Source organism: Gallus gallus, chromosome 17 (genome assembly GCF_016699485.2).
Source record: "Gallus gallus isolate bGalGal1 chromosome 17, bGalGal1.mat.broiler.GRCg7b, whole genome shotgun sequence".
Taxonomy (NCBI): Eukaryota; Metazoa; Chordata; class Aves; order Galliformes; family Phasianidae; genus Gallus; species Gallus gallus.
In genome coordinates, this window is record NC_052548.1 from 10,036,659 (window position 1) to 10,063,365 (window position 26,707).

The 26,707-nt window shown below is 57.9% G+C and overlaps 2 protein-coding genes across 7 annotated transcripts in view; both read right to left on the bottom strand.

The window, feature by feature from the left end:
- Positions 1-135: 135 nt before the first annotated feature.
- NR5A1 (nuclear receptor subfamily 5 group A member 1) lies at positions 136-15,986 on the bottom strand. 2 transcript variants are annotated; one of them, NM_205077.2, is made up of 7 exons: positions 15,868-15,986; positions 13,723-13,838; positions 13,317-13,458; positions 10,401-11,041; positions 5,043-5,162; positions 4,759-4,906; positions 136-2,111 (listed from the first exon to the last, which is right to left on the bottom strand). In NM_205077.2, the coding sequence occupies exons 2-7, from the start codon at positions 13,822-13,824 to the stop codon at positions 1,864-1,866; spliced, it is 1,401 nt and encodes a 466-aa protein (NP_990408.2). In that variant the 5' UTR covers positions 13,825-13,838; positions 15,868-15,986; the 3' UTR covers positions 136-1,863. The 2 variants fall into 2 exon arrangements, with proteins under 2 accessions (NP_990408.2, XP_015134818.2); XM_015279332.4 differs by having other exon boundaries at positions 13,723-13,841.
- Positions 15,987-19,864: 3,878 nt separating this feature from the next.
- The window catches only part of NR6A1 (nuclear receptor subfamily 6 group A member 1), a 65,241-nt gene continuing 58,398 nt past the window's right edge, over positions 19,865-26,707 (bottom strand). For all 5 annotated transcript variants that reach the window (XM_015279584.4, XM_015279583.4, XM_015279582.4 and 2 more), the window contains one exon: positions 19,865-25,891. In XM_015279584.4, coding sequence (XP_015135070.1) covers positions 25,803-25,891 — 89 coding nt within the window. In that variant the 3' untranslated portion in view covers positions 19,865-25,802. The remainder of the gene's footprint in view (positions 25,892-26,707) is intronic.

The following is a 26,707-nucleotide window of genomic DNA, read 5'->3' on the forward strand; positions in this document are numbered from 1 at the left end:
ATTGAGCCACAACAGCGGTCCCCTCCTGCTGGGGGTCCCACGGGATGGGGGCCGGGGGGCTGAGTGGTGCCCTGCGGCTGGGAGGAGGGGTGGCACCAGGAAGGAGTGTCAGAAATGCAATCAAAAAAACCAACGTTTGCCTTCTTAAATGAACTGCAAAATTTATTACAGTGGTTTACTCCTGACATGGAAGTTAATAACCTCCTGCCTGGGAAGGAAGGGTGGGGAGCAAAGGAGGAGAGGGATGGGAGAGAGGAAAGGATGTGAGAGAAAGAGAGAGAGAGACACTTAAGGACACTTTTCATTTTCTGAAAATAAAATATCTTTTACCTCCCAAACCATTTTCTCCAGTTCTTTAAGTTCACAGAAAGAAGAAAGTGAAACTGAACCACAGACTTCAGGAGGAAAATGCACAAACGTTGAAAAGCAAAAACAAACATGCTCTTCTGTATCTAACAAGTTGGGGTTGGAGGTTGGCAGCACGAGAGCTCCCCAAGCGCCAGTGCTGTGCGGAGCCGTGGTGTGTGAGTGTCCCCTCCAAGTGGGACAGCGGAGAAAACACCTGAACCAAACCCATTGGCAGAGCTGGCAGGGCCATGTGCTGTGCACCGGTGAGGACACAGCGTGGGGCAGGAGGAGGCTGTGATGGAGCCTCTGTGCTGCCCTGCTAAGCCCCAGCCCAGCGCGGGAGGAGAGGCAGCATCTCTGTGTCTTCAGCGCTCTGCTGTCACGTGGGGACAAGGCAGTGCTGGCCCTTCTGCTTCCTCCTTGCCCAAATGTCAGGGGTGCTGCCAGGGCCCCCAGCTGCAGTCCTGGGCACGTGCTGGCACGTGCTGCTGCAACTGTCCCAGTGCCCACAGCATGAGGCTGGGCCCTGAGCATCCCTCCTGCCCTGCTGCCTGCAGTGCCGCCTCTACCAGCATCACCTGCAGGCAGCGAGGGGATGGTGTCCATCTCTGTCCCTTTGGCTGCCCTTTGGCTGCTCCCCAGCAGCATGCAGGTATGGCTGGTGGCTGGAGTGAGCTCCAGGAATCTGCCCAGGCTGTGGGTGCCTGGCCGTGCCGCTGCCCCTGCACCCTCTCCTGCCCTGATGCAGGGGAACTGAAATGTCCCAGGGATGAGTCCCTGTCCCCGGCACTGACTCTTGGAGCCTCTACACAAAGCCTTGCCATCCTGGACGTGAGCTGAGCCCAGACATGGGTGGGATTTGGGCACTGCAGCTGCCAGGGGCTGTAAAATCCCAGTTCCTGCCATGGCATTGGCAAGTGCTATGAAAGTGGAGCCAGCTGAGGGTCAGCAGTGCCCTGCTTGGTGCTGGGCAGGCAGTGACTCTGAGGCAGACAGGAGCAGATCTCAGCCCCAGGGCTCAGCTTTGCTGCTGCAGAAATCCCCTGCCACTGTGCGAGTGCCAGAGCAAAGGGAAACCCCACAGCCTGGAGGGATTTAAGCTTACTCCTTCCCATGCCCTGTACATCAGGGGTCCCAGAGGGGGCAGACTGGGCAGTGGGAGCGCAGCGGTGGAGAGACAGAGTGCGGGGATGACAGGAGAGAAGCAGAAATGGGAGCTAAGCCAGGACAGGCTTTCCCCCTGCTCATGTCGCAGAGCCGGGTCAGGCAGCAGGTTGGGCACTGACTGTGCAGGGTCTGCAGGGCTGCAGTGCTGGCAGGGCAGTCCGGCTGTCGAGCACACATCCCTGCGACCATTAACCGTCCTTACCATGTATTAAAATAAATCGCCTGGGACCTTCCACTAGCACAGGTTAAATAGCATCACTGAGAGGCATGGGGCGGAGAGGTGGTCCCAGGTGCGTGTCCTGCCCCATTGCTGCACGGGGCCCTGCAGAGTCCATGTGGGAACTGCACTCAAGTCCGCTTGGCGTGCAGCATCTCGATGAGGAGGTTGTTGCAGGGCACCTCTCCGCTCAGGTGCTTGTGGTACAGGTACTCCTCTGCCTGCATGCTCAGCGCCCGGACCTCAGTCAGCCGCAGCAGCAGCTGCCGGAACTTGTCTGTGCAGTGTGGGTAGTGGCACACCGTGTACTCCAGCAGGGCTGCATTGGCCTTCTCCTGAGCGTCCTTAGCCAGCGCGTGGTTCTCCAGGTACTTCACATCTACAAGAGAGCGAGATGGGGGGAGTGAAGCAGAGCCAGGCACAGGCACTGCCCGCACTGTGCTGGGTGCACCAGGAGGGTCTGTCCCCACTGTCCTTCCCCCTGAGACCTGAGTGCCCGCAGTGCCCGTGCTGGTGCCGCAGCTTGGATGCTCGGTTTGCTGCTCGCCGTGCTGCCAGCTCCCCATGTGCGCACACTTAGGACTGAGTTTGCAGCTTGGACACTGCCTGGCTGTGCGGAGCCCTCAGATCTGGGCAGCAAAGCAATGGGGTTCTGCAATTTATTTGGGGCTTTGGAGCCCAACAGGCCGCGGCCTCACCAAGGGCCGAGCAGCTCTCCAGAGGGCAATGTGCAGTGCTGGTGGTGGAGGGGCCCCGGGGGGCTCAGCCTCCATGGCCGGGGCCGGCCGGGCACTGCACGGTGTGGGCTGCAGCCCTGCGGGGTGTGCCTGGCACTTATCAGATCACCCTTCCCTTTTAACTCCTGAGGCACATTTGCTCCTATTGTGGCCGTCTCCCTTCTACCCGGGGTTGTTGTTATGAAATCTCTTTATCTGCATAAGGTTATTGTGCATGTCATTAAAAAAAAGAAGTTATATTGATAAATGTCAAATCTATCCCGAGTTGGCTCAACAATAGCTAGTTCTACTCGATGAACTCACCTGGTTCTCTGAAAGACCCTATTCACTGTTTAATTGAATATTTGAATAATCTTTTCATTCCTGCAAGGAATAAAGAATGTTGTCCAAATAACATTGACTCACTTCATTTAGCGACACTGCAGCAGTTGCAAAGACTGTCCTGTGACAAAGCCTCCCATCACACATACAGATATGCCTGGGATTATTTCTATGCCCTCAAGTGTTCTTCCTATTCACAGCTCCTTTTGTTTGGGAGAAGCTGCTGATAAATTGCAAACGCTTAAGGGAATGTGGGCTATAAAAGCCTCTCTTCCTCCCCTCCCCAAGAGTAGCTGCTTCATGAATGTAAGTCATGAAATCGAATGATAGGTCAATCCATTAAGGCTCTATTAAGCCCTTCTGTAGAACAAAGCTAACCTGTGCCGTCCTCATAAATATTGCTATTTTGAGAAGCCCTAATTTTAATTAAATCTCTTTACCTGCTCAGGAGAGAAATCTATTTAGAACTCAAATGGCAGCTCTTGTGAGTGGGGCTTGGCTTTGATTGTGCTGTGGCAGAGTGGTAAATGTGGAAATTCTCTTGTTAAAGGCAATTACATCCTGAACATAATACACAATCCCATCCTCTACAGCTGAGCCTGAGAAGGGCAAATTACTCCAAGTGAGCTCTGCAATATGGAGAGAAAAAGTTGAATTTGGGGCAAAATAACGTCTGGGAAAACACTGCTGTTTTATTCCATGCCCTCCCTGAAAGCTGCTGCCCTGCGGATGAGGAATCCCAGGCTGAGAGCGGTGCTGCAGACGCCAGTGCCTGGGAGGATGGTGCCCTGCTTGCTGCCATGTGCAGAAGGGATGGGGACAGGGATGGGTTCAGGGATGGGAATGCAGGTGGGAATGGGGACAGGGCAGCATTGGAGGACTGTCTGGTTATGCTACTGCAGAACCCATGGGGCAGCAGTGGGGCATGGCCCCTTCCCCAGCTCCCTCATTTCCCAGCACTGTTTGTGTCACCCCTTATCACTGTTGAAATAGCGAGCCGCCATATCTGGTTTCTGTGGATTTCAAAACAGCTCCAGAGAAAAAAGAACGCCTCGGGAGGAGGAGATGCTGCAGCTGCAGGGGGGGACAGCTGTGTGGCTCCAGGCTCCCAGGGACCTGCTGCTGCCAGGGATGTCCTCAGCAAACCCCGCTCTGAGATTGGGATGGGGACGGGACAGAGACACCCATCTCTCCCCAGCACCCCTGTGCTGCAGGGACCCACCCGCATACTCTCTCTAGGCACAATTAGCAGCAGCTGGCACGATGTGAAGCCGGGCGGCGGCAGAGGTGCGAGGCGGCAGTGTGGCACACAGCTGAGCCCCTGGCAGCTCTGTGCCCAGAGATCAGAGCTCCTGCTGGGACGGCACCAAACAGGTGGTGGTGGCAGTGGGCATGAAGGCGGCCGGGCCGCAGTGCACCGGAGCCGCCCTCTGTGGGGCCGCGCATCGCATCCCTGCACAGCGGCAGTGGGCAGAGGGTGCAGCCACGGGGGCAGCAGGGCTGGGCTGGGTGAGCTCTCAGCTGCGGCTCCGCATGTTTTGTCTGGGTGAGGAGCGGCCGTGTGAATGCGCCGCCTCGGCCGACCGCAGGCTCCGGGCAGGGTCTAATCAGAAGCTGCGTGCGGCGCTGCCTGGGTGCTGCTGACGCACATCCCGGGAGATAGGGCCGTCCCCTGCGGCCGTCTCTGCCAACACGGCGGTTTGCAGGGCACTATCAGCTGCTGCTTGCCCTGCGGCAGGCGAGTGATCAAAATAAGGCTCTGCTCGTGGGACAGGGAATGCAGTGTCCTCCACAGCCACAGCGAAGCAGGAACAGCCCCCAAAGCTCCAGATGCACAGGGCAGGGCAGCGGTGAGGCCTCAGCCCTTGTTCCCAGTGCCACACCAAAGCCTCTTTATCCCCTCTGCCCATCTGCGAGCACAGCCACTGCCCTCACTGCCCATTGCCCCCATCCACGGTCCCCGCTTACCGAGGCTGAAGAGGATCAGGAATTTGAGGCAGACGAACTCCTGCCGGTCCACCTGCAGTGAGTGCAGGTGCAGGACCAGTTCCTGTGCCCGCAGCACCAGGGAGTGCAGGATGGAGCCCGCCTGCGCCGCCACTGCTGACAGATCCACCTGCGGGAGGAACAGCATCAAGCACGGGGCCCCACGGCCACCCCACCATGTGCCCACCACATACTGGAGGGAGGAGCGAGCTCAGAAGGCAGACAGCAGTCCCCGGCTCCACACTGTGGTGCAGCCCTGCGCTCACCTCCTGCCCGGTGACCAGCAGCACACTGTGCTCTTTGCCGTGCTGCAGCTGCCGGTACACGTGGTCGAACACCAGCAGCTCGCTCCAGCAGTTCTGCAGCAGCTTCATCTGGTCTCCCACCTGCAAGAGAGCAGAGCCACACTGCTGGCACCGGCACTCGGACGTGGTGCTGGGCCCCGGCTGTACGGCAGCGCATCCCAGTGCCTGCACCCATCCCACAGGGCCGGGCGTGCTGTGCTCAGTGTGGCACCGTGTGGGTGCAGTGAGAGGTACCGGAGAGGCAGCAGTGTCAGAAATGTGTCCACCGCCCAGCACAGCAGTGAGTCCAGCCACCAATGGGTGCCACCGCAGGAGGCCGCCTGCCAGCAGGGAGAGCGGCGCATTGGCACTGTACCGCAGCCACGTGGGGTGCCTGAGGCCCAACAGACCTCTGCCCAAGGTGGGACAGAGCCATGGGGCTGCCTCCCACAGGACCACAGCTTTGAGCACAGGGCCACAGGTGGGAGGGCTCACAGCAGGACCCCACGCTGCACCATCGCCTTCCCAGGAGCCCCTCCCTCCTCTGCCAGCTAAAGAATCACTTTTCACTAATCTGTCCCCACCGATGGAAGCGCTGCACGCACCGCACCCACAGAGTACTTCCCAATCCCTCACCCACACACGTCCATGTCCCGCTGATGCTGGCTGCCCCTTATCAGTGCTGCTTTGCCTCCGCACAGCAGGAATCTCTCAGAGCCGCGCACACATCTTTAACAAAACGGTCATTGGCCGCGTCCCTGCAGCCTGACGGGGCTGCACAAAGGCTCTGTGTCTGCAGGCTGCTCTGGGCTGCTTCCAGATTGCAGGAACAGAGCGTCTGTCCTCCCAGGGCAGGTCTGGGGGAGGCGTGGGCAGCACTCGAACCCCAGCACCCCCACAGCATGCCCAGCTGCCTGCACCTTCACACACCCACACACACAGCCATGTGCTGGCTGGGTATGCACAGCTATACATGTGCACAGCTGTACGTGAGCACAGCTGTACATGCATGCAACTGTAAGAAATGTGCACAGCTCTAAGTGTGTGCAGCTATGTGTGCACAACCAGGTTTGCAAAGAAATGTAAGACAGTCAACTCAGGGAGGCAAAGTGCCTGAATTTCCCAGAGCCTCTCTGGAGAGCAGGGGCTGGAGGCAGCGCCCGTGGTGGACGGTGGGTGAGCCAACCGCAGGGATGGGTGCATGTGGCACAAGACAGAGCTGTGCCCAACCCAGGCCTGGTGGTGCTGAGGGACATAAGAAGTGCCAAAGCCATCGTTCCCACATCCAAAGATGGGGTGACTGCAATCACCTCCTCCCAGCACCACCCAGAGAGCTCTGCAGTGCCATTTGCTCTCTGCTGTTGATGGAAGGAAGACAGATGTGGTATCATAGAGCTGGATAATGCCATCGTTTGGCTGAAGAGGCTGCAATAAACCAGTACCGGGAGATTGCAAAAGGAATAGAAATGAGATGAGAAAGAGCTTTATGGATCCCATGCCAGCACCCCCAGGGGCCACTGAGATGTATTTTGGGGGTTTGGGGGGTGAACATGGCAGCAAGGTGCAGCAGGAGGCAGTGGGGCTGCCTGGAAGCAGTGCTGAACAGAGCACAGCCAAACGGAGGGTTCTGCCCAGCTGCTGCACAATGAACTGGGGAAAAGCTCACCCTGCATCAAAACAAACAGGAGATCTGCATCCCGGGTGACCCCTGTGCTGAGGCGGTGCAGCGGTGCAGAGATCTGGGCTCCCGGCACAGCCCCGCTCCCACCCCACCGCATGCGGCCGCGCTGAGCCCCGCGCTCAGTCTCACAGCGTTGTTTTGTAACCTCCTTCCTGTGCCTCATTCCTCGTTGGGATGAGCTCCAGAAGGGACAGACTGAGGGTTTTGTGCTAAAAATGGCTTAAAAAAAAAAATCTTTTCCAAAAGGAAACATTTAAACAATCTCGAGATCTTCGTTCTTTCCTTGAACAATTGCTAACTGCCTTCTCCCCACCTCTGCGGGCAGATCCAGCACATCCCCATCACACCCCCAGCCTCCCCTTCCACCCCGCACTGCCCAGCCTGAACCAACCCCACACCCACACGGGGCAGCCGAGGCATTCCCCCCCACAGCCCCATACCCTGCAGCACCCGTGGCCAAGGAGGGGCTCATAATGTGTGGCCATCCAGAGGCGGTCGGTCCTCTGGTGAGGAGGCACACACCCTGCTTGCCTGCAAAGTTAAGCAAGGGATCTTCCTCTCTTAATGTCAAGGCCTTCCAGCAGAGCGCTGCACGGAGGACCTGATGCAAGCTGCCTTTAAGAGGTGACCTTTATTTTTTGAAGAAAGTGTTCAACCCATGCACAAAACACGGCAGTGAAGCGCTGCTCACATGGGGTGAGCGCTCACACAGCTCTGCCACTGCAGAGAAGGCCTTTCTGAGATGGCAGTCCAACAACCAATGGAAAATTCCATTGCCCTGCAGTAAGGGGCTGCCGGGGGCAGGCAGTGCCCCCAGGAGCCCGAGACCCCAGCGTGGGGCTGTCCCTGCAGGCGCACCCCAACACACAGCGCGGGCAGCTCCTGAGTGTGAGCACGAGCTGTCAGCATTGCTGCTGGGGAGTGTGAAAGTGGATTAACCGTCCACCAAACATGGCAGTCAAAACCCCACACAAACACAAGGCGTGAGTGGCCAGACGCGGGAATCACTGCCCCAGCCCCGACACCACCACGACAGGCAGCACAAAGAGAGACCACTGAGCACAGTGCAGGATCGGCTCCCTGCAGGCAGAGCTGTGCTCAGCCCCGGGCTGCTGCCCCTTCCCTGCGTCACTGTGGGAGCACACGGCCGCGGGAAGCGGTCACATTTACCCCAGTGCAGAGGATGCTGAACATCGCTGCTGCGTCCACCGCCAGAAGGAGATGTTAAATCTGCCAAAAACGCGCTGGCTGTTGGCCAGGAGATGGGGTCAGCATGACCCGTGTGTGCTAGAGGCAGAGGAGCAGCCGACTGCATATGGGACCAGCGGGAGCTCCCAGATCACTCCCAAGGAGCAAGGGAAACTGGCCCCAGGGACCGGGACCAGCCCTGTGCCCCTCACCACATGCCCATCACCACGCGCCCATTGCCATGAGCCCACGTGCCCACGCTCTGGGCTTTGGGTGACCTCAGGCTGGAGCCACAGCAGTTTGTTGCACATTCCTGGCTGCTCGTCTCAACCCAGGGGTCATTGCACGGTGCGTACATGACATTTATATGTGCACGGAGCAGTATCACCTATCTAAACAGTACCACGCCAATACTGGTATATAAAATGAACCTCAGGCAGACACAACGTGTTTGTACAAGTGTGCGCGTGCACATCTCTCCCTCCTCATATATATATAAAAAAATTACATCTGAAAGGACAAAGTTGCCTGAGACTCACAACCCTACGAAATATATTTCACCCCCGGCCCATATTTTTCTTCCTGAAGAGCCGCTGCAAATCTTCCCTCAGCCCTGACACATCTCATCTAGACTCAGTTAAAGTTCGTATTTATGGGCGTCAGCGCTGACCTCTTCCACCTCCGCCCGCGTGGCCTCGCGCCGCGGCTCTGTGGCCGGCCCTCGATAAACAGAGGGCCCCCAAATCCCCCTCAGCCGCGCGGCATTATTAGTCTTGCCTCCGAAGGCCAGCGCAGTCCGTAATTCTCCGCCTGGTGACACAAGATGAACGCGGCGACATCAGTCTCGCGGCGGATTGGCATGGGGACCCTCGTTTGTCAGTGGCAGACTGACAGAATTACTGGCCCTTAAATGAAACGATATATCTGGGAAGTTAAATCTGTTTTCAATCTGGCTGCCCCGCGCTGGCGGGCAGACGTGGCGCGCGAGCTGATGTCAAGAGGCCGCTCGCCCCTCTCCCCCCGCGTCCTTCCCAGGGCGCAGGCGGGGGGGTCTCCCCAACGCCCCCAGCCGCGGTCATCCCCTGGAGGTGGTGGCAAAGGGTCCGCTCTGCAGCAGCACATTGTCTGCAGGAACGGAAATGGGAATGGGAACGGGACCCTCTGGCTGGGGTGGTACCCACAGCAGGCTGGTGCAAAGCTGGCGCAATACCGGTGTGAAGCCAGTGTGATGCTCAGCGCAGTGCCTGGTGCAGTGCTTAGCGTGATGTCTGGTGCAATGCCAATGCTTTGCCTGACCCCTCAAAGCCTCCAGCTGCCCTTCCCTGGCTGGTGCAGCAGCAGCCACTTTCACGTGGACATTTCCAGGGGTGCGGGGTTCACGGTGTCCCTGCCCTGAGGAGCCCTGACTTTGCAGTGGGGGCTGCCTGTGTTACGGCCATCGATCCCTGAGGCCACGCTTTTACACTGTGCTCACGGGCTTTAGGGCGAAGCCATGAAGTCGGCACTAGCAGGAGTTCATTTACCATCCCGCCGTGCCCTGATGCGCTGTGCAGAGGAGGGAGCAGCTGTGGGGCTGTGCAGCTGCCCTGTGCCCAGGTGAGAGCTCTGGCCCTCCTGCCTGGAGCCCTCAGAGGTGGATTCACACAGAAACAGCCCGCTCTCCTGACGCGATTGGAAAGACAATAGCATTACAAGGCTATGTTGCCATGCAGCTGAGATCCACATTTACACTGTTTATAATATCTCCTGCAAAACAACAGCCACCCTGTTCCCAAAATCCAGGCTGGACACTGATATTATTGAAAGGAGCCTGACCCAGCCCCACTGAGTGCCTTCCGGACACTGTTCTGCGCAGCCAGGGGCTATTTCGGGCATGAGGACTGCCCTGCAGCCCCTGCATGGGGCCCGGTCCCACGGCAGCAGGACGGGTCTGTATGGGGCAGTGCAGGGAGGGCACCACATCTCCCCACCTGCAGTTCAGCTCTCTTTGGCTGCATTACAAAATGCATCTCCTGGTTTTGCCCAGTTTGGGATCTTTGGTCATCTGGGGCTACGAATGGAAATGGCTGAGCGTGGCTGGGCTGCCCCAGCCCTGCTCCCCCCCACTGCTGGCCCCAGTTTCTGTGGGGCTGGGAGGTGTAAGGGCCCTCACCCCATTCCTGCTGGCTGCCGTCGGGCACCCGCCTGACAGCATCGATTTTCCTCCCAAAGACGAAGGAGTGAATTGTTTCAACCGTAATTCCTCAACGTTACATTTTTCAATTATATCTTCAGCTTGACACCGCGCTCACTCTGCCTGTGATTGCCTCCACACCCCCCGCTGCCGTGATGGATCAGACACACGAGCCCCATGTTGCCTGCTGGGACCGTTCTGGTGCTCAGCCGGGACCTCCCCCACCCCGTCCCACGTTGGCACACTGCAGCCCCCACCCGGCTCATGCTGGCCCCCGACCCCCACCGCCCAGCCCTACCTCCAGCTCCTTGAAGAAGATGCAGCTCCGCGCCCACTCCACGATGGAGAACAGCGTCTGGTCAGCCATCTTGCACATGAGGCCAAAGGTACTGAGCTTCTCATGCCGGCCCTTGCCCTGCTCCTGCTGCAGGCAGGCCAGGATGCGAGCCTTCACCTGCGCCTCGTCAGGCTCCAGCTGCAGCAGCTTCAGGATGACCTCGGGGATGTCGGGTGGGGAACTGCTGGGGTAGGTCTCTGGGTATGCATAGGTGGGCACGGCCTCATGTGCAGCACTGTAGTGGTCGGGGTACTCGGACTTGATGGCGCGGTTGGGGAAGGAGGGGTAGTGGTAGCCGGCGAGCGGCGTGTGGCCGGGCACAGTCATGGCCAGGGAGGGGGTCCCGTAGGGGCCGCGTTCATAGTCAGCAGGCGTCAGGGCGGCGGGGTTGGGCGGCAGCGTCTTGGCCATGGCGTGGATGCTGTGGATGGTGGAGGACAGCCCGTAGTCATTCTGCACAGGTGACACGATCTGTGGCACTGTCTCCAGCTTGAAGCCGTTGGCACGGATCAGCGCTTTCTTCTGCTGCTTTAAGGCACGGTCCCGTTTGTACATGGGCCCAAACTTATTCCTCCCGCCGCGCATCCGATCCGCGCGCACGGCTGTGGGCAGAGGAGCAGAGCTGTGGTGAGCAGAGCAGGACCGGGGCATGGGGGGGACGGGGACTGATGGGGCTGGGGGTGGTGGGCCCCCTTCCCAGAGAGCTGTGCTGTGGGTCGGGGTGTGCTGCACTGCAGCAGCTCCAGGCACGGTGAGGGAGGAAGACATGCTCGGGTGTATGAAACACACGGAAGTAAAGCGCACAGAGCAGAGCCCCGGGGGCTCGGGCAGATTAGGGTGCCTGACGCTGCTTTCATTTCCACAGCCCCCGGGCCTGGACCAGCCCTGGGATTTCATTCCGGACTGTGCTGCCTTTTGCAATCCTCTCCCATCTTCCAGAGCACTCTCCCCGCTGCCCCTCTCCCCATCGCCCTGCTTGCTGCTGCGGCGCAGCAGAGGCTGCTCTGAGCCTCGAGTTAAACCCAAGAATGTGTCACCCGAGCAGGTGCTTCTCTGCAGCACAAGCTTGGCCCCGGCATGGCGGCCGCCGGCCCACCCGCACAGCCCCGGCAGCGGAGAGGGGAGCGAGCCAGCAAGCACCGCGCGGCCCCGCGTGGAAGGGAACAGCCCCTGGGCGGGTTCGCAGCCCACGAGAGCGGGCTGCTCTGTTCTGTGCCCCCCTCCTTCCTCTGCCTCCCTTTGCCCGCGTGCCCCGCGGGTGCTGCAAGCCCCGAGACTTTCTCCACGCAGACTGGAGGGGCGGCGGCACGGCCGGGAGCAGCATTTGCAGGAAAGCAGGAATGTGCTCCCCGGGGAGCTGCTCTGCGCTTCCTCCCTCGTTCGTTATTCGTGGAAACAGCTTCTCCAGCCGCGCAACGCAAGGATGCCTCGATACTGGGGTGCCTGGATACTGGGATGCCTCCGTTTGGGCTATGGGAGCCCCGCTGCTTTCGGGGTGCACCACTGAGAGCGCCGGCTGTGCCAGGCCTCCACCCGCAGCCCTGGGTCCCAGCCTGCAGCCCCGTCTGCACTGCAGTGCTCCGAGAGCACAAATCTCCCCCGCCCTCCAAATAATGAACGGTTTTCCCCCCACGGCCCGAGGCCGGGCAGGGCGATGGCCACGGAGCAGAGCCCGGCCCTGCACGTGCGGGAGGTGCTCACACAGAACCCTCCCGTGGCGAACGCTGCTTCCCTCCTTTGCTCCCGAAGCGCGAGCACAAAGAGGGAAGGGGCTCTCGTGTTCCCTCGCGCTCCACTTTTCCATTTCAAGACCGGATCCGTTCTGAAATCCCGCTGGATTTTGTCCCGTCTTGCTGGAGGATTCCCCGTGTAGCTCAGACTCCCTGACCGAAAAACACCGTTCACAAAGGCAAGGTGGGCTCGTGTTTTTAACACAAAAGAGTCCCACGGGAACGCCGTTCGCCTGCGGGTGCCTCCTCCTTGGTGAGCTGCTGCGGCGAGCAGCGAGGAGATAAACAAAAAGGGGTGAGCGGGCTGCCGCAGCCCGGGCAAAACGCGGGGCCGAACGGGCTCCGCCGCACGAAAACCGCCCAAAATAGGAAAGCGGAGCGTGCCCGTCCCCACCCCGAAGGCGCAAACGCCGCCGCTGCCTCCCCTCGCTCCCAGCGCCCGTCCCGAGCCCAGAGCTGCCGCAGAGCGCGGAGCAGCCCCGCTGTGGGGTCGGGCACTGCACGGAGCGCACGAGGAGCGGTGCCGCCCCGCCACGCGCCCGCTGCCACCGCGGCCGGGGAAGGGGCGCGAGCACAGCTGGGGGATTTCCTATCCACGTTTGCAGCGGAGGGTCCTCAGCGCGCTTCGCGTGTGCCGAGCGCGGCAGAAATCCCGGCGTAGGGCTCGGGGACACCACAGCCCGACCGTCACGTCGCGGTGGGGCTGAGCGCTGCGATGCGCGGCTCTCGGCGGATTACCGCGTGTTTCCGCGCTGCCCGGAGCCGCGCTAAGAGAAAAACTGATTTGCGGCGGATCTCCCGCAGTTTTCGTGTCAGTCTCGCAATATTAAACGTTTTCCTTAAGTCTCGGCTTCTGGAATTGTGCGATTAAGGAAAACAAAGATTTCTAAGCTATTTCCCAACGTTCTGCCAAGCAAAGACAGTCCCGGAAAGTTGAAACCTCGGCAGCCAAAACCCGGGAGAAACAAAACAAAAACAAAGAAACGAAAAGCAGAATACAGGGCGACAAAACGAATTTTTCGTTGACTTGGGGAGGAAAAACGGAATCGGAGCCGCCGTGGCAATTCCCGGCCCGGGGGGCGCCGGGGACGGAGCGACCGCGGCGAGGGGACGGCACCCACCCCCCCTCCGGGCCGCCCCGCGGTACCTTCCAGGCGCATCCCCACGGTCAGGCACTTCTGGAAGCGGCAGTAGGGGCAGCGCTTCCTCTGGGTCTTGTCGATCTTGCAGTTCTGGCTCTCGGTGCAGGTGTAGTGCTTGTTGTTCTGCACGGTCCTCTTGAAGAAGCCCTACGGCGGCCAAAGGCGACGATGCGTCGGCACCGGCACCCCGCATCAGCGCGCATCGGCCCGCACCCGGTCCCCGCTCCCAGCCCCGGCCCCGCCGCCCCCCGCCCGGCTCCCTCCGCGCTCCCGTCCCGCCGCCGAGCGGTGAATCGACGCCAACGAAAGCGGGCGGGGGGCGGCTCGCGGGAGGCTCTCCTGCCCCGGCCCCGGCCGTGCCCAACCCCGCTCCCCGCCCGGCCCCGCTGCTCGCCGCCCGGCGGCTCCTACCTTGCAGCTCTCGCAGGTGAGCAGCCCGTAGTGGTACCCGGAGACCTTGTCCCCGCAGACCGGACACAGCTCGTCCAGATCCTCATCATACGAATAGTCCATCCCCGCCGGCGGCCCTGCTGCGGGACGGGCGGGTCAGCGGGGCGGCACCGGGCGGCCCCGAGCCCTGCGCCGGGTGCGGAGCGGGAGAGCGGCGCGGCGAAGCCCGAGCGCAGGTGCCGGAGCCAGAGCCCTTTATAGCGCCTGGAAGAGCATCTCCATGCGGGTGCGGGCGGGCGGACAGCCCCCCGGGGGATGGGAAACCTCCTCTGGGAGAGCGGGCGGCGGGCGGCTGGGGCCGGGCTGGGGAGGAGGGACCTGCAGGGACCCGGCAGCCCGAGGGCAGGGCGGGAGGGGAGCGGGACGCCGCCGGGGGCTGCGGCCGGGGGCGGTCGTGGGCTGAGGGAGCCCCGGGCTGAGGGTACCTCCTCAGGAATCGTCAGAAGAAGGGACTGGAGGCTGCTGTGTCACCCAAGCGCAACACGCTGCCTGCAGCATCCACCACGTCCTTTACCCCAATTCTAACCCTAACCCCAACTCTAACCCCCAGCCCTAACCGGAGCCCCGCCACCCCCAGCGCAGCCCGGACCAACCCCTTTGCCTCCACCGCAGGCGATAGCGGGGAGCTGCTGAGAGCCCGGCGTGAGGAGCGGGGGGTGCACGGCCTTCTGCACCTCCCCTGCGGCCGTCGGGAACGGCACCGGCTTTGGTGTTGGCCGGCCGCCAGCACACACGGCAATGCTGCCAGCGCTGCCCTGTGGCATGTTCAGTGCCGCTGTTTAATTAATTGCTTCATTTTTAGGGACTCTTAATGAAACATTCCCTGGCAGATCAGTGCAGAAGCACATTCTATTCATCATCTGCATTTGTCCTGCATGGAAGTTTCCTGCTCACAGGTGAACACAGCCAGCTCGGCTCCCTGCCCTATCAGCCGATGGGCCAGGGCCAAATCCAGCCCAAAATACAGCCGGGACTGAGGCAGGGGGCAGTGCCAGCTCTGTGTTCTGCACCAGGATGGTGCCCAGGGGCACAGCACCACTCAGGCAGGAGGAGCTGCCCGCTCCAAGCTGTATGGGCTGTGGCTGCCATGAGACTGCTTGGCCACGAGAACAAGGGTCCATTGCTGAGCCCTGCAGGGCCAAACCGTTCTGCTCGAGACGGCCTTCTGCCCTGCTGCCCTGCACATCACTGCGATTCAAGGCGCTTGGTGCCCGATGGAGCTGCAGGGAGGGCACTGGCTGCAGGGCTTGGCTCATCCCACACATCTCATCCCGCACATCCCATCCTGCACATCCCATCCCACACAGATTGTCCCACTCTTCTCACCCCGTATGGCTCATCCCGCACACCCAATGAGGCCCGCAGTGCCCCGGGGAGGAAGCGGTGTTGGCAGGGATGTGCGGCAAACAGGAAGCGGGCTCAGCAGAGGATCACTCCAAAGCCACCCGGCGTGGCGCCCACACTAAGAATAGCAGCAGAGCAGCCCCTGTGTGGGGTCGTTGAGCCGGGAAGGAGCGCTCCTGCTGCCTGTGGTGCCTCTCAGCAGCAGCCCCACACTGCAGGGAGCCTCTGAGCTACAGAGCCATTGACAGAGGAGCCCAGGAAGGGCCATGGGGTTCGTGTGGGTCCCGGCCACCCCCAAGCTTGCTCCAAGGTGCAGGGGCTGTGCCAGAGCTGGGGCCAGCGACACACAGCTCAGCACTGCCTGCACTCCCAAAGCCCTCGGAGGCCTCCGCTCACCGCCCACTCGTCCCGTCAGCTGGATCCGGCGCTTCTGCGCAGCACGGCCGAGATTATGGCAGGGCCTCTTGCTGCTGCCACAGGGCCTGGAGAAGGGATGGGCATCCCTGGGCATCCCCAGGTGTCACATGGCATCCCTGAATGTCCCTGCATGTCCCCAGGCACAGCTAGCACTGGTGCCTCCATCCCCTCCTCACGGAGATGGGAAGCGGAGACCCGTGCATGGCTCCCACTTCCTTGCCGGGCGTCCCCACCCTCCGCCATGTCACTGAGACCCCACAAACCACAGAGCATGGGAAGCGTGGCCCCCAGGCAACCCAGTTGACCCCCAGGCAGCCATGGGGCTCCCCACCGCCAAGTACTCACCTCGATGCGGCTCAGCGCTGTGCTGTGCACGGGGCCGAGGTCACAGGAGAGCTTCTTCTGCGTCGATGGTGAGCAGCTCCAGCTCGAGGAGACTCCGTGAGTGCCGGGCAGCGCTGCCCGCTGCGGGAGGGCCGGGGGATTTATAGGGCTGCGGCTGCCGGGGAGGTGCGGGTCCGGCTGCGCACACCGCCCGGTGCAGGACAGCGGCCAATCTCCTCCCCATGGGGGCCAGGCTCGGCCGAGGTGGACCAACTTAGTTGCCTTATTGGTTTCTGCGGCCACGTGACCATGCTGAAAAACATCATAATTAAGCTACAAAATGCTGCTCATAAACTAGCATTAGAAAGTGACAGAGGAGATAAGTGGGACCTCTGCAGCAGATAAAGCGCCAGGAGAGAGGAACTGTGGGGAGGTGGGGGCACGGCGGGCAGGGCAGCGCACCAGCGCCCACGTCGGAGCTGCGCTGATTTACGGTGCGAGGGAGGGGGCTGTGAGATGGACACGGCGGGGCAGGCCATGGGGCAGCGAGCCCAGCAGCGGGCAGCCGAGGTACATAGCCCTTGTGGAACTGGGGCTGCAAAGCGCTGCACGGGAAGCACTGGGGACGCGGTGTGGGGGCAGAGCCGCTGCTCCATGGGTTTCCCATCTCCCACGCTGCCCTGGCGCCATCCCAGCCTGCAGGCACCGTGGGGCTGAGGGCTCCGTCCCCTGCATGGGCAGCGAGGTGCAGCCCTGGGGTGTGGCCACTTTGACACCTCTCCTCCCGGAGTGGAGATTTACTCCCCCAGCAGCACCACGCTCCACTATTGCTCAGCATAGCATTGCCCTGTGGGCTCACGCCCAGACCCAACCGCAGCCCCTGGCCCAGCGGGTTGGCACAGGGCAGTGGGGAGGGCAGGGACAGGGCCCGGGCGCGTCCTCATGGGCAGAAGGGAGCACAAAGCCCTGAGGAAGGAGTGGGAGCCGCAATCTGCACTGCCCAGGTTGTTTTTTCCGTGCTTTGCAGCTGAAGAGAGGAGAAAAGTAATGAAAACACAGCTCTGTAGAAGAGCCAGGCCTGGAGAGGCAGCTTCCGCCCCAATCCCCAGCAATTATCAGCCAAATGCCAGATGTTCCGATGCAATGCCAATGTCAGGGAAAATAAATCTCTAGCAGGTTCAAGGTCCCGCCAGGCCGGCACGCAGCGGCTCACGGCTCAGCCCCGAGTGAGGCGGGGACGGAGCAGCGCGGGGCGGCCGCAGCGCTTCCTCCCGCTCCCGCCGGGCATTGTTCCCCCGGGAAGGCCCGGCCTCACGCCGCCCGTCTGCTATTTTGGAAGCGAGGTGTTTGCGGGGGTAAATGCGTCCCCGCGGCCTTGGGCACCTTCCTCTGCACAGGCCCTCACCAAGGCCGCGGCCCAGCTCCAGTGGTTCCCGGCCACATGGGGTCCCGCGTGAAGCCGGGTCGTGGCGGGTGGGCACCGGCACCGCCTCTGCTCTGCGTTCTGCTGGGCCGGAGCCCCACCACGGCTGTCATCACTGCCCCAGCTGCTGTCACGGGCACCGAAGGGCCGCGCGGCCGCAGCCTGAGCCCACCACACTGCACCACCGCCGCGGGCTGCAGCCGCGCTTTGGCTCCTCGCTGGTGCGCAGCCTTGATGCTCAGCAAAGCATATCTCCTCCTGGGATGTTATCTCCATCCACGCGGCTTATCGGCGGCAGGGCAGCCCTCCTGCCTGCGCCACGTTCCCGGAGCGTGCCTGCAGCAGGTGTGGTCAGCACTACTGTTGGCCGCTGCTGGCTGCCTGCACCGCCGGCTGCCCGCAGTCCCTGACTCCGCGGCCCGCACCGATAATGCGCGCGGTGAGGACTTTGGCGATAGAGCTGCCGATGACATTACCTTGTCCCCCGCATTCTTCCGATGCCACGCACGCCTGCGCTCGGGGGCGCGGGCAGGCCCGGCGCATGGCGCTGTGTGCAGATGGTGCGCAGGCAGTGCCGCGAAGTGCTGGTGGTCTCCTCCCGGGGGGACTCATTGACATATCAGTCACATAGTTCTGCATAATTGGGACTTGGATGCAGCCTCTCTTTATGTTTCCTCTTGGCAGTTGCCAACAACATGAAGCACTCCTGGGTCAAAATGACAGCCTTTTGTTTACTATTCTTGCTTATGTGCCTCATTTTCTTCAAGGATAAGAGCTCTTTATAGGAATCTTTATTGTGATGAGGTTAGCGGAGAGAAAGATTTCTCTTCGGCTTTCTTTCTCTTTCACAGCTGATTAGTGGGGTCACCCTGCGGGGAGAGCAGCGTGGGGCTGGAGCCCAGCGCCTGCCTCGGGGGCCGACAGCCGCTCCCTGCCCTGAGCAGCCCCGTCCCAGCTCCAAGCACCGGCGGGGAGCGGCAGGCAGGAGCCCGCTGGGGACACACTGCCACTGTCCTGGCAGCGGTGGCTGTCCTTCATCCGACTCCTGCACAACGTGGGAGCAGCTGGTGGCAAGGTGGGAGCCCAGAGGAGATGGGCGGTGGGGAATGAAGCAGAGGTACCCCCAGCTCAGAGCTACGCCTCCAGACCTTCACCCACCACACGGGGAGCCCCATCCTCACCCCACACCCCACCCTGGCTGTGGGTGACCCTCTGGGGGACAGCTTCTCTCTTTAAGAGGAAGGCGGCTTATCCTTGAAAGTTACTTTGCGAAGGTCAAGAGTGGGACTGTGACAGAACAGCCTGACAAACGCATCTCCCAAAGTCCTTGGGCCCGATAATGTATGTCCCGTGCAATGTTGACACTGGTGATCCACCAAAGATCAGGTTAACAAGTTTGACGTTGGTGACAGCGTGATTTGTTCAGCGCTGGCTCTGGATTCATAGAGCAGTTGGCCTTCGGTGATAAACTATGGCACTCGGCGCACGAGGCTGCAGCAGTTGTCACCAGCCTGAGCTCGGAGATGAAAAGGAAGCAGAGCTCTAATCAAAATACAGTGGTCAGCAGAGGTTCAGCTGGAAATTAAAACGTGTCGGTACTTTTCCCACCACAGCAGCCCCTGTGTCGCCGCACGTCCCCAGGCTCTGCCTCGGTGCTGGGCAAACCCAGCCCTGCAAGTACAGCATCCTCTGCACCACCCCATGCACCGCCAGCCTCCGGGGGAATAAATCCAGGCAGTTTGGGGCAGAGACATTGGAGCCGCTCCGCTGGGAGGAGAAGTGCTGTAAATAAGCAAAATGAGCACAGTGCAGAGGGACAGGAAAAGGGTGAGCATGTGGTGGAGGAGCAGAGCAGCATGGCTCATACTGGGACTCCATAACTCCAGGAAGGAGCAAGGGAGGAGCGAGCAATGCTGCAGAGAGAAGCTGGGTCTGGGACAAGACCAACCTGCAGCCATACTGCAGCCAGCACTGTTTGGCTTGGCCCAGCACGAGGCAGCTCCTCCATCCTGCTCCCTGAGCAAAGCCCTTTTGGGTCTGAACAAAAGCATTTCTGTTGTGGAAAGAGATGTTGGAGACTTTCCTAAGTAAAAATGTCTGCTGCAGGAGGACATCACTACCCTCGTGAGCAATGCTGCACGGATCCATCTGCTCCATGGAGGACCAAGAGCCACCATCTGTATGTTCAGCAGTTCACAGAGAGTGCCCCATGGCCTCGACATGCACCCACTGCACACGAAGTAGTAAACATGAGAAGCTCAGCACAGTGTCCACCTCACACCATCTCAGATCTCGGAAGGGTTCCACAGCTGCTGTCAGTGCTCCCAGGCACAGCTCTCTTCTGGATGAGCCCTCCTGCCCCTGCTGCCCAGCCACCCCCCACGGCCCCGTGCCATCGATCTGCCCCATCACCTTGTTGTGCCCCTGGCCCATCCCGACTCCTGCTCTCGGTGGGGCACAGACAGGCTCAGGCACCCCACGAGACCCAGTGGCACCTAAACACATTCCAGGGCCAGCACCAGCCCCGTGCCGGCCCCCCGGTGATGGGGCAGCCACTCTCCAGGGTGGAGGATGAAAGCAGACGGCAGCCTGGCCAGCGGTGCAGAACAATTCACATTTATTAGTTCATACAGCTAACACTCGCTAAACATGCGTTCAACACTTATTGGTCACATTTCCACAGGTAGTCAAGTCACAGAGCGGAGCAGCGGAGCGGGAACAGCGCCGTGCCCCGTGCGGGCTGGGGGACGCCGGTGGGGCCACGGCGAGGCCGGGCCGGCTCCAGCTGTAACAGCATGCCATGCCAGGAGACATCCTGCTTCCCTGATTTACACAAGGGATCGTGGGAAAAACACAGCGTGCTGCTGGGAGAAACCATCGCTGGAAACATCTGCAGAGGGTCCTAAGGACTAGGAGCACCCTGCTTTGGGCACGCCCTATGAGCCAGGACGCAAAGCTCCGTGAAACCCAGGCCAGCAGTGCAGGGACGGGGCTGCAGCCTGCTCCAGGCCGGGCACCAAGCAAGCCAAGCCAGCAGAGCACATCCTGCACCGTTCTGCACCACGAGGGAATGCAGAGCTCAGCCCTGTGTGGCACCGCAGCGCTTCAACCCTGCAACGTCAGCACTGCGCAGCACACAGCGCCTGGGGGCGGCGGGAGGCGAAGGCGCAGAGCACGGCTCCATCACAGCCACCTCCAGCACCAGGGGAACAACTGCGGACGCTCTCTGGGCCGCACCAGCACCAAACACCGGCAGCATTTTGTTTTTCACACAATCCCTTTGAGATGATAAACAGGATGTCACACGAGGTAGTTTTGTCATGGAAATTGAGTCAATAATGTTATCAACTATTACAAGACATTTTATAAATGGAAAGAAAACAATGAATCACAAAAGGCTTTGTTAAAGGTTGATCGTCATCTGGTTTCAATTTCTGTTTCTTTCTGCCCTTGGGGGCATTTCTGCCACTGAACCGTGTTGCTTCTTTCATAGACCTGTTAGAGGTCAACTGCACAGTATCTTTCGCTTTCTTCTATTTTTTTTCACAGCAGAGATATTGCCCGCATTGCCCCCCGGCTCTCTGCACAGCTGCTGTAACCTCTGCACGTGCCCCAGGCGCTGGGACAGCCCAGGGAGCGGCTTGTGGCCCCACCGCCCGCGCTGCCCCTGGCCCGGTGCTGCTGCTCCGCAGAGCCCGGTGCTGCTGTGGGTGCCCCCAGCAGCTGCAGAGAGCGCCGTGCGCGGGTCTGAGAGAGCTGGTGCTCCGAGAAGCACCAAGAGGAAGCTGCACCAACTGGAAATCAAAATGCTCCGATTCCTAAGTAACCAACAGACGGCAGGAGCGGGACTGTCTGCCAGAGACTGTCCTATTGAGTGATACCCAATTTTAGCTTTCCCGTGAGCATTTGAAGACATTTGACACAGAGGGCAAAAAAAGGATGGGGTACATCAGTTGGATTTGGTGATCTTAGAGGTCTTTTCCAACCAAAACGGTTCCATGAGCTGTGAGGTGCTTTGTACATGGAAGCACTGGGGGGAATCTCCCACTCCCCGCAGTGACGCACTCGCAGGGGAAGCGCAGCTCCCCGTGAGGACAGCACCGTCGCCCTTTGCTTTTCCCAGGGCGCTGAGCGGGAGGCAGCACACGCTTCCCAGCCCCCAGAGTCTCCAGGGGAGGCTCCATTCAGGTCTCAGAGAGTCCTCCAGACAAGGCATGAAAGAAGCAACCACTGCAACATCAAAACTTAGGGTTTCTCTGGGTCACGTTTAAATACTTATCCCTGAGCTGCTGTGCGTTGCAAACAACACACTGAGAACCCAGAGAAACGCTACGGCTTGATCCTGACGTCTCATGCATCACCCCCGATTCACACATCATCTAAAACTTAAAAATCAGCTTCACACCTAAAGTAGTTCCCCACGTTTCCCCCCTTTCTCCTGCCTTCGAGGTGGCAGGGATGATTGCCGCTTATTATCCTGAGAAATACAGAAATAACAACACTTCACAGCCACCAAGCTTCACAGCTTCAAATCAAAACCAAGAAAGAAGAAAGAATGGATGGTAAAGAGCACATTCACAGAAGTTTTTTTTTGTTTTGTAGTTTTAAAAAATGTAATAAAAAGAAATTCAAGTTTTTTTGTTTAAAAAGGTTGGTTTGAAGGACAAGACTTAACACAGTGAACCTGAGCTGGCTGTGCCCGCCCCGTGCAGAGCAGTCCCTGCGCACGCAGCCAAGGCTCAGTCGCTCCCCGTCAGTCCCTATGTGACAACGGGCTGGAAAAGCTCAACACTTCAGACCTACAGATGCTGGAGCTACAGCCGGGTCCCACAGCGTGCAGCGCCCCTGCACAGCACTGCGGGCCAGCAAGGCGAGGCGAGCGAGATGGCAGCCACCGGCACACCTCACCCTTAGAAAGCAGCTGGTGTGTGTGCAGAATGGCTGCAGGGCCAGCCCCGGCATGCCACCGCTGTCAGCTCCAGGACCACCAGGTTAGGAAGGCTCCTGGCATCTCGGAGCGGCCTGGCAGCCACGCGCAGCACTCTCGAGGAAGGATCCTGCTGCTGACACACCACAGGGACGCAGCTCTGCACCTGGGACAGAAGTCCGACCCAAGGCGAGCAGGGGAAGGAAAGCCAGCGGTTGTCAGAGCTTCTGCTCAAGTCCTGGGGTCTCATCCCCATCACCTGCAGCAGCAACTTCTGCTCTGCTCTCACCACCGATGCCGAGCTGCGAGCTGTAAACAGCAGTAAGGTACCTACGCAGAGCTCCTCTGAAAAGGTGAGCCCCTGCATTTCAAATTTATGTCCCAGATCTCTGCTCGGATTAAAAGTAACTCTTCAGCTTTCCATTTGCACAAATGCTATGAAGGAGAGGAGGGGGTCAGTCAGCCAATTTATCTTTCAAATCGGGGATAAAAATTGACTTGTCATGGCAGAAAATTCTACCAAAGACTATTATTGTTGATTGATTCCTCTATGACAGAAGGTCAGATAAGCAACAGCAGATAGATACCAAAGATAATGAACTTCCCCCTACTAGCATTAAGCACAAATAAAATATGAGGCCCTGTAAACCGAATGTTACGTGAAGAATGGAACAAAAATTCCAACCTTTCCAGGGTGTCCTTCAAACCAAATTCACAAATACATCTAGTGACTGACCTAACGTCTCTACATTTCTAGCTACATTCCTACCTTCTCATAATACCTGAGTTTGCAAAGCAACACATTCACTTTACCCTGTTTAAAAAATACAAGTCATTAGAGGACTCGGTGCAGGAGGTATTAAGAATGACTGTCCAGTGAGTTACATTCTGGTTTGGTATATTAGCTTCTCCCTTACTTGTCAGTTTAGTAAGGATCTTCTACTCCCTACAGTAAATGCTGCCAATCGACCTTTACAAAATTTGGTGTATACAACAGAAAGAACACGTGTTGTCCATTTGTCATCCTAATGAAATTAAGGGTTTCATTATTGGTACAGCATGAGTCTCGGGAGCACTTTGGATAAACTCAGAATAACAAACAGATTGGCTTTGTGGGGTGTTTGGCAATAAGATGACTGCTTTTATGTACACTTATTAAAACTAACTCTCATTCATCAGCAGATTACACAAGTTTGGTGATTGCAGAATAAAATATTCCTATTCGATTTAACAATTCTTTGAGTGTATAGAACAGCAAGTCAGAAGATAACCCGTAATAAAAAGATCATATCAAACTATTTGGAAAGTAAAGTTAAAAGCGAAGAAATACTTTCTAACTTACAAACAGATATACTAAAATCTTCCCATTTACACTTGAGGTATACGACGTATGCAGAAGGCCTTCCTGAGAAATATGTGCTTGTCTCATTCTACAGTCAGAAATTATAAATGAGATTTACAGAACCAACTTTGGATTTGTGAAGCTCTATCAGACTGAACTGCTGCTGGTCCCAGCAGCTGTTACCCGTAACATCGTATTCAAATAGTGAAAAATGAACAGCGAGTGGACTTTTAGAAAAGGGAAACCATCGAGCTGGAAGATCCCCAGGCAGAATTCCAAAGAACACAGTGCTGCCCGGGGCCTTCTGTTAGCCAGCAGCACGCCTCCGAGGGGCAGCCCCACTGAGCAGCCAGGGCTTCCAGGCAGCACCCGGTGCCCCGCATCGCTGCTGACTAACCCAGAGAGTGCCAAGCCAGTCTCACAAGGGCTCTTGGGCTTCAACAGAATGAGTGCAGGGAAGGAAAGATGACTTTGGTGAACAACATTTTTCTCGCATTCACCGTCACATTCATCTTCATCTAATAGCAGCGTCAGTACTTCTCAGCAATATACAGCTGTTATCAGGACAAGACAGAAAGGGAGCAACTGGATCCTCCTGCCCTGAGCGAACAGAAGTTGTTTCCCAAAGTATTTTAAAAACAGCATTCAAAAGATCACAGTAAGGACACAGGGAAAGGAGTCCAGCCAGGGTAGCACGGCCCTAGGATGACTGTGTCTTCCTAAGCTAATGGAGGAAATCAGAATAAGAGCACCTGCCCTCAACTCCCCACCACCACTATGGGAAGGACACCGTGAGATTACCCACGGGATATTCAAACTGAGACAAACGCCAGGATTGAGCAATTACTCAGACAGCTAACTGGCTGTCATTAAGCCATTCCTCCACGCACTGAAGTGGTGTGGAGGTTGCTAGATGGAAAACTCAAGCCTTGCAACACCTGGGACAAACAGCTCACCAAGTTCTGTAGTCATACCAATTTTTCCTGGTAAGAAGGGATTCCACTAAACAATAAAACTGTCCTGGCAGGATACAACTATGGATCATGCACTCCCCGAGTCCAGCAGAGAAAGCCATACCAGAGGATCCTGGAGTCCTTTCTCACCATTATGCAGGCTGCATTTCACTGCAGGATAAGTTAGCAGTTCCCAGAAATGAGCCGCTTCTGATGGCTGCAATGCAGAAGTCTCCTCAGTAGTCAATGACATCTTGGGGGAATACACTAAAAGGGGCAGCCCTGCCTCTTCCCTCAGTAGGCTTTTCCTGTTTTTATGAACCTAAAATGGATGTTAAGGAAGCAATTAGAAATTATTTACAGCTCTCACTCTCTCAGCAAGAGTACCTTACTGCTGCCATGCTGGGAGCCTGCTACACTGCAACAGCACAGTTTCAATCAAACAGAAAGGTGTTGCAGCAACAGTGGCAGCCCAGCTGGGGAGGTCAGGGAAGGAGGGCAGCTCACCATCCCACAGATCGAGCCGGGAATGGGGGTGAGAGCCCTTCTTGGCTTGGGAGCCCTGCAGATCTGGTGGCAGGATTCAAGAAAACCGCAGGCAATACCACCTGCACCTGGAAACTGCTGGAGGAAAGGAAACCTACTGGCCGGACAGACTTTCCCTTCTTCCCTTCTTCTCCGCTCCCTGTCTTTTCTTTTTTTAGCTCTTTTTTTCTTTAAGGTTTTTTTTTAGGGTTTTTTTTTTTTTTAGGGTTTTTTTTTTAGGTTTTAAACAAACAGAAAAAGCTTGGCACTTCTCTAACACCCCCTTTTCCAAAAATGTCCATTTGGGATACTGACAGCTCTGTCAATGAGGTGAGGCAGTTTGCATTCTATGACAAACACTTCTGGATACAAATCATGAAAAGAGCAGTGTGCGAACAGCATCTTCTCCTTGAGGTAGTCTTAATCATCTCAGTCCCCAGCCCCAAAATACAAAAGAACTAACCCTAACAAACACTGCAACTTTAAACATCTTCACATTCTGTAAACTGCTGGAGAATGCATCTGCTGCATTCATACAGAACCATGTGCATCGTGTTGAAGATCATACATTCAACTCTGTCGTGAAATAAATATATAAGGAAAAAGAGTAAAAAAAACAAAACAAAACAAAAAACAAACAAAAGATTCTTGCTACAATGGCAGGGACACCCGCTGCCAGTCTCAGCACTTCCCTCCTGCCTTGATCATGTTTCCCCCATCCTCTGGAGGTGAGCCCGCTCCCTGCCTGAGGCACAGAGTAAGGCACGGGCCGGGGGCAAGCTGGGCTCACTCTTTGCTCACACTTGTCTTGCAGGAATGCAGAACGGCCTTAAAAAGGAGCGGCAGCTGCTCCAGCGGGACATTCACCATCTTTCCTGTTGAGAAAAAGATCAGAATTAGCAGCCATTCCTGAATCAGATTTCCGAGAGACACCTAAGCCAGCTCCACTGATGACGGTTTTACCTTGAACCTCTCAGAGAAACAGTTAATCATCCTACGGCTACATTAGACATTCGATACCCATTTGGGCACAACAGGATTTATTATTTACTGAAATGAAAGCTAAATAAATGGGCAAAGTCAGATCAAAATGATTTCTCCACAATGGAGCAGTATTTATAGAAACTGGGAAAGACTAAATCCTGTCTCTCCTCAAACTCCCTTGTTGATCTCAGTGAGTAAATTATGTGAGCTATTATGTGATTATTATCTGGTTTGTTACAGCACGGTAGGACGAAGCACACTGAGCCTTGACACAAGGAGACAAGTATCTTCCTTTACCATAACATCTGGGAACAAACGACGTCTTAATAACACCAGACCCTGCAAATCTAATTAGCGACACAACCGAACTACTAACTTCACCTGCATGTCTCAGAGGTGCTGAGGCCCGGAGCAGCCGAGGCAGGGCTTACCTGCAGGCCTGCAGCCGCCCTGCTCACTGAGTGCCCCAGGCAGTGTGTGGGGATTTCCCTGCCCCCTCAAGCAACTCACACCAGGACCACACCTTGGTGCTGCTTGAGACAAAATGCCTCTGAGCCAGGACAGGAGGGAAGAAAATAAAATGACTCTGAGTGAAACGCTGGAAGGGGGCACTTCAGGGGTGAGGCCTAACTCCTTGGGAGCAGCCAACAGGAGCACACAGCACATGTGCCTGGCACAACGGGGACAACGTGTCAAGGAGTTGGCCT

Coding starts and splice junctions, on each gene's coding strand:
- NR5A1 (NM_205077.2), bottom strand. CDS start 13,824: ATGGACTATTCGTATGATGAGGATCTGGACGAGCTGTGTCCGGTCTGC. Junction 13,459..13,722: donor TCACCTGCGAGAGCTGCAAG/GTAGGAGCCGCC, acceptor TGGCCGCCGTAG/GGCTTCTTCAAGAGGACCGT. Junction 5,163..10,400: donor TCTTCTTCAAGGAGCTGGAG/GTAGGGCTGGGC, acceptor GCTCTCTTGCAG/GTGGGAGACCAGATGAAGCT.